Source organism: Salmo trutta, chromosome 16 (genome assembly GCF_901001165.1).
Source record: "Salmo trutta chromosome 16, fSalTru1.1, whole genome shotgun sequence".
NCBI classification, from domain to species: Eukaryota; Metazoa; Chordata; class Actinopteri; order Salmoniformes; family Salmonidae; genus Salmo; species Salmo trutta.
This window is the reverse complement of record NC_042972.1, coordinates 29,593,909-29,601,078: the sequence shown is the minus strand read 5'-3', so window position 1 is coordinate 29,601,078 and position 7,170 is coordinate 29,593,909. Positions and strand designations below refer to the sequence as shown.

Below are 7,170 nucleotides of genomic sequence, written 5' to 3'. Positions count from 1 at the left end.
GAAGCCTCTGCTCTCAAAAAATAATTTCAAGACCCAACTGACGTTTGCCAGACAACACCTGGGTGAAGACCAAAACTACTGGAACAATGTGCTCTGGACAGATGAGTCAATGGTGGAGTTGTTTGGCCGCAATGCCAGATGCCATGTTTGTTGAAAATGGAACACTGCCTTTGAACAGAAGAACGTCATACCAACCGTAAAGCATGGAGGCAGAGGCATTATGGTTTGGGGCTGCTTTGCTTCCTCAGGGCCTGGCCAACTTGCCATCATTGAGTCAACTATGAATTCTATATTGTACCAGATCATTCTTGAGGAGAATGTGAGGTCATCTGTCAAAATGCTGAACCGAACATGGATCTTGCAACAGGACAATGATCCAAAACACACAAGCAAAGCTACAACAGAATGTCTCAACAAGAAGAAATGGAGGGTTATGGAATGGCCGAGTAAAGACCAGATCTCAATCCTGTCTAAATGCTGTGGGGGTCTTGAAGAGGGCTGTGCATGCAAGAAACCCTCAAACATGACACAGTTGAAGCAGTACTGTAAAGAAGATGGGGAACAAATTCCTCCCAGTCGATGTAAGAGACTGACAGACAGTTACAAGAAATGGCTACATTAAATTTCATCTAAAGGAGGCAACACAAGCTGAAGCTAGGGGTGTACTTATCTTTTCCGCACTATGAAATTGCATTTCTGTTGATTTTTGATTAATAAATGATTGCAAAGTATAATCTTTTAGTATCATTTGTTAAATTAGGTTACCTTTATCTGTCAATAGTGTTGAAGTGAAGATTACATATCCATCTGTCAACAACAAAAAAAGTCAACTTTACAGGGGTTTTTTCCACATGACTGTACATTATTTACCATTCATTTCTATTGGGCATAAAACGCACAAAATAACCTGAAACACAACCAAAACAAACAGCAAATGCATCCAAAAAATGTGTAGTCACAAGTTTGATGTAATCATTGCGTGCTATGAATATGGGACCAAATAATAAACATTTTACTACATTAACGCAAGTGAATTTGTCCCAATACTTTTGGTCTCTTAAAATGGGAGGATTATGTACAAAAAGTGCTGTAATTTCTAAATGGTTCACCCTATACTGATAAAAATGCCCTCTAATTAAACTTGATAGTCTGCACTTTAACCTCATAGTCATTGTATCATTTCAAATCCAGTGCTTGAGTACAGAGCCAAAACAACAAAACATTTGGAACTGTCCCAATGCTTTTGAAGCTCACTGTAAATGCATATTTGTCTCTGTTTCAGCACCAACTTGTAGATTTAAAAATACTCTGAGTTTGTAGATTATTTAGGTCGATTTAATTATTAGGTCATACAATTAAAATTTGGAATAATGTCACAGATATTTATAGCCTACTTCACTGTGGAAAAGGGGTGGCAATAAATGTCATGTTGATAAGATTTTCAGTTTGCTTCCATGACTGGTTTCACATTAGTCTCCAGGGATCGTAAGGAAAAATCACCTAAAACAATTGCTATGTGTATTTACAGTACTATTCTTCAAGTGGATTATTAATCTACCTAGCTCTTATCAATACCCATTATCAATTTATAAATTACAGTGCATGGAGAATGCTCTTATGTCTATCAGGAAAAAAGAAAATATATGCTTTTTCCACTTGGAACTGGCAGGTTTGCTCAACGTTATTCATGATTCCCTCATGGGTAAAGGTGGTGGAATTAAGTAAATATCAGAATACACCGCCACCCTGAATGAATAGCGGGTGAATAGCATGCTATTCTCGTGCTTAAGTTCAAGGTCAGAATACGCATAGAGAGAAAGATGCATAAAAAGGGAATTACGTTCCATTTACTCATGCTTAACTCCGGTCAGAATTCCCCCCTTTGGGCTCAATTCTGATTTAGGAAATTAGGCCTTTCTTACACAGTAGTTGGTATTCAGATTCAGATTGACCCTATGAAGGTACGTTGCAGGTGTGGTGCCCTTGCGCGCACTGAATAAATGTAATTCAACAGCTGAAAACTGTTCCACTTGCTGGAGAACAGATTTTCTTTTGGAGTTCTTTCAAATGGGTTTTCAATACATTAATCTTAAACCAGCCCTTTAAATACAGTGTACTTTCAATTAGAATTTTGTCAACAGACTAGAATACATAAAGAGTACAGGTTCAGAAAATAGGGATCAATGAAAGAAAACCATCTAAATATATCCATATTCTTCTCTGGTTCAGCACCAACTGGTAGATTTAAAAATACTTTGATCTTGTAGATTATTAAGCCACACTTTAAGGTTATGAAAGTACGTATTTATTTTTATTTAACCTTTATTTAACTAGTCAAGTCAGTTAAGAACACATGCTTATTTACAATGACGGCCTACGTGTATAAATCATTAAAAAAAGGTTTGGAGATCCTTTACGCATTAAATATATTGATTAATCAAAAATACAGTAGTTTGAGACATTCAGAAAGTTGCCACATTCAGTTCTTTAACCAATGGTAATGTTGGAAGATTAGTGTACATAGAATTATAATAAGGAGAATAATATACAATAGTAGGCTTATACCCTTGTCCATTTCATACACTAACCACGGCCAAGTAGTGCACCATGAGTCAGGTCTGTTATTGTTTGGTTTGTGCTCTGCTCCATAACGATTTAATTAGCCTAAACCCTTTTTTTATATATATACACTGAACAAAAATAAATGCGACATGTAACAACTTCATTTTTTTTTACTGAGTTACAGTTCATATAAGGAAATCAGTCAATTAAAATAAATGCATTAGGCCCTGATCTATGGATTTCACATGACTGGGTATAGGCCTTCCCACTTGGGAGCCAGGCCCAACCACCGGGGAGCCAAGTCCAGCCAATAAGAATTTGTTCTTCCCCTCACAAAAGGGCTTTATTATAGACAAACACTCCTCAGTTCCATCAGCTTTCCAGGTGGCTGGTCGCAGATGATCCCACAGGTGAAGAAGCCGGATGTCAAGGTCCTTGGCTGGCATGGTTTCACATGGTCTACGGTTGTGAGGCTGGTTTGATGTACTGACAAATTCTCTAAAACAATGTTGGAGGTGGCTTAGGGTAGAGAAATGAACATTAAATGCTCTGGCAACAGCTCTGTTGGACATTCTTGCAGTCAACATGCCAATTGCACGCTCCCACATAACTTGAGACATCTGTGGCATTGTGTTGTGTGACAAAACGGCACATTTTAGAGTGGCCTTTAATTGTCCCCAGCACAAGGCACACCTGTGTAATGATCATGATGTTTAAGACATTTGAGAGTACCCATCCCTGCAAGTTAAAAGGCTGTACAATTTAAATTCCGCATAATGGCACAGGATTTCATAAACTTTACTGTGGGATGGTTTTCTATGTTAATATGCTTCAGTTTGCTGCCATATGACTGGTTTCACATGTCTCCAGCGATTATAAAGGTAAAATATATCTAAAAAAAGTGTCATTTATATTTACAATTCCCTTAGCCAAACAGACTACTCATTTATCTAGCTGTTATCAAAAGCTATTTCAAGTTGTAAATTACAGTGCATGGGGAATGGTGTTATTTCTATCTGAAAAAAATTCAGTAGATGCTTTTTTCACTTGGAACTGCATATTCATGGTTTTCTCATGCGTACAGATGGTAGCATTATTATGGCATTAAGTCAAGGTCAGAATATGGCATCTGTACCCAGCTCTATTTATTCAATCTCCACCCAAAACGAATAGCACGCTGTTGTCATGCTTAAGTTCAAGGTCAGAATACACATAGAGAGTAAAGTGCATAAAAAGGGAATTATGTTACATTTATGCGCGCTTAACTCGGGTTGGAATCGGGGCCTTAGAGAATAGCAACTGGTAATGCTTTGGGGATGTTTGTCTGAATGGGGTAAGAGGACACTCACCTGACAACAGGTGCTGTGGTAACAGAACACTTACCTAATGACTTGTCCAGGTGCCATGGCGATGGCACGTACCTGACTGACCACAAGAACTATGTTACCTTATAATGGGGACACCCATTAATACCCCTTTGAACTCTACAGGTTATGTTCCATCCTGAGAAAAAGGAGATCCTCATGTTTCAAGCCTTTTTTCCCCTCATCTGTATTCATTTATTGATCTTTTTTTCAATTGTTATAATGGGACTGTGTGAGAGCCTCGAGAGGAGATTTCACTGTCTGGTGGCATTCCCCTGCTTCCTGTATGTCAGACGACTCATTCAGCTCCAGCTGCAGTGGGCAGCACCCTGCATGAATGGCACTACTCTAGTCATAAGTGGAAAACCAGTTACGTGCATCACATGATAGACATTTAACAGCATACATCATTCTGGCCCATGGCTGTGGGTGACGCCTCGTTAACTTCTAAATCTAATTATACAAGCTTCACCCTAATGTATCTTTCATCTATTAAAAGCTGATGTATGGTCTATAGTATGTCATCAAAAATGCTTATGTTAGAGGGGTTTTTCCATACATGTCATCTGACCAAGGCAAACTCTGGGACCTAGTTATAGGATATAGGGCCCAGAGTTTTCCCTGGTTAGATCAAGTGTTCAGGAAAAACCCCTGACCTATAAAGTTTAAAAAAGTAAATGGACCATATTGATCCTGGGGGGACACCAATCATTAAATTCTGATATACTGATTCTGTGTATACCATATCACAAGTATTCTCTCTGTGGTGTTACAACCCATACAGATGGAAAAATCACCCCTTGACTGTCTAACACATCTTTAATAAATAGACTTTTAAAGAATGGAATGTAAATTTCAGACAGCATGTTTTATATAGTAGTATCAAAGGTTTGAAAGAAACTTTGATCAAACAGCACTCCAAATCTTTTATATTAGTACTCTGTGGATTTCTTTACATAAACACTGCAATCAAACCAGGACACCTCTCTTAACGGAAGGCCCTTCACCAAACAAAGTGACAAGTAAACTTAATTCATTCATGTGCTACAAGCAATAATAACATAATAATCAGTGCTGAAAGATTAGATAGCAGAAATGGATGTAAATATAAGATTGTCAGAATGTAATTCAGAGCCATCATATCAAAACAAGGTTCTCACTTAGGTGTTTACTGTGCTCCCAATGAATGACATAAGCAATACCAAAGCAATACCAAAGCAATACCAATGTGTTGACTTCTTCAGTGTGACTCCTTGTCTTTTCTCCTTCTACACCATCCCTCATAATGCTCACAAGAACCATCTACAGGGGACATACACAGTACAAACAGGCAAATATGCTACAGGAACCTTGGGATATGACATCACAAATATGACCTCAAACAGTAACCGTATGTCCTCATCCTAAAAGCTTCCTGGGAATGATCAGATACCTTCAAATTGGAATATAAGAAAATAAACGTATACAATGTCTTCGGAAGGTATTCAGACCCCTCGACTTTTTCCACATTGTTACATTACAGCCTTATTCTAAAATTAATTACATTTTTTTTAAATCCTCAAATCTACACACAATACTCCATAATGACAAAGTGAAAACTGTTTATTTTAGCAAATGTATCAAACATAAAAAACAAAAATACCTTAATTAGATAAGTAATCAGCCTCTTTACTATGAGACTCGAAATTGAGCTCAGGTGAACCCTGTTTCCAATGATCATCCTTGAGATGTTTCTACAACTTGGAGTCCACCTGTGGTAAATTCAATTGATTGGACATGATTTGAAAGGCACACACCTGTCTATATAAAGGTCCCACAGATGACAGTGCATGTCAGAGCAAAAACCAAGCCATGAGGTCGAAGGAACTGTCCATAGAGCTCAGAGACAGGATTGTGTCGAGGCACAGATCTGGGGAAGGGTACGAAAAGATTTCTGCAGTATTGAAGGTCCCGAAGAACACAGTGGCCTCCATCATTCTTAAATGGAAGAAGTTTGGAACCACAAAGACTCTTCCTAGAGCTGGCTGCCTGGCCAAACTGAGCAATCGGGGAGAAGGGGCTTAGTCAGGGAGGTGATCAAGAACCCGATGGTTCTATAAATGTCTAAAATCATGTTCACTTTGTCAAAATGGGATATTGTGTGCAGATGGGTAAGAAAAACAAAAACAATCCATTTAGAATTCAGTATTCATACCCCTTGACTTATTCCAAAATGTGGAATAATTTAAGGGGTATGAATACGTTCTGAAGGCACTGTATATAAATAAAATAAAATAACAAACCCATCTAAAAAAACTCCTACCATCTCCCTCAGACATTATGTACAGATGAAACATCTTTGTGGTTGCATATCGTAAAGTATTCGTATTGCACCTCGTACAAAAATAAGATATTAAATACTGTTTGCCAGGTTACAAATATAAAAAAAGAGGAAAGCGTCCTTCAACACAACAGTGTCCCATGTGTCTCAAGAGTCTTGTGTTGCAATTGGCTAAGACTTCAAGTTCACCAAATACATCAAGACCAAATGGGTGAGTAGAACCTCTGTCACCCATTCAAAGTGGTAAGGAAGATGGACAAGGCATTAAGGGTAGTAAGACAACCTAAGGCATTTTCACTTGAGTCATTTTTACAACCTAAACTTACATGACTGGTTCCTTCTTCTCAAGTCCAGGGGCACTTTGTGCACACTCCATACATTCCTCATCCACCCACTCAAACTCATGTGCACAGTACATAGACGCACTCACGTACACTACATGCATATGCCCCATCTCCTAATGTGCACTAGTTTCATAAACACTAAGTGTTCATTAAGGCATTCTACACACAAATCCCTTCATACTGTACATACTCACTCTCTAAAGCCTATGAGTCAGGCACACTACTACTGTACATACACACTTTGGCATACTCCAGTACACTACATTAACTGTCAGAAGAAGGCACTGTAATGTCAGGCTCTCCTTCATGTGAGTGGTCCTGGGTTAGGGTCCTGGGTTAGGGTCCTGGGTTAGGGTCCTGGGTTAGGGTCCTCGGTGGAGGAGGTGGTACCCACTCCATGGTCCTCCTCAGGCTGGCTGCTGGGGATTGACGTTCATGTGAGGGGGGTGGCCCAGGAGTCCAATCCTCTGCTTTTGTTTCCTCTGCTCTGTCATCTACCGAAAGGGGGAAGAGTGTTGATCTCAACCTCAAATAAACACATAGTACACACCCAATAACAAACACATGGAGAAGCGCACAA

The 7,170-nt window shown here is 38.9% G+C and overlaps 1 protein-coding gene across 6 annotated transcripts in view; it reads right to left on the bottom strand.

Moving 5' to 3' along the window:
• Window positions 1-6,584: 6,584 nt before the first annotated feature.
• The window catches only part of LOC115150503 (inositol 1,4,5-trisphosphate receptor type 1), a 169,048-nt gene continuing 168,462 nt past the window's right edge, over window positions 6,585-7,170 (bottom strand). For all 6 annotated transcript variants that reach the window (XM_029693870.1, XM_029693871.1, XM_029693873.1 and 3 more), the window contains one exon: window positions 6,585-7,084. In XM_029693870.1, the coding sequence (XP_029549730.1) occupies window positions 6,998-7,084 (87 nt within the window). In that variant the 3' untranslated portion in view covers window positions 6,585-6,997. The remainder of the gene's footprint in view (window positions 7,085-7,170) is intronic.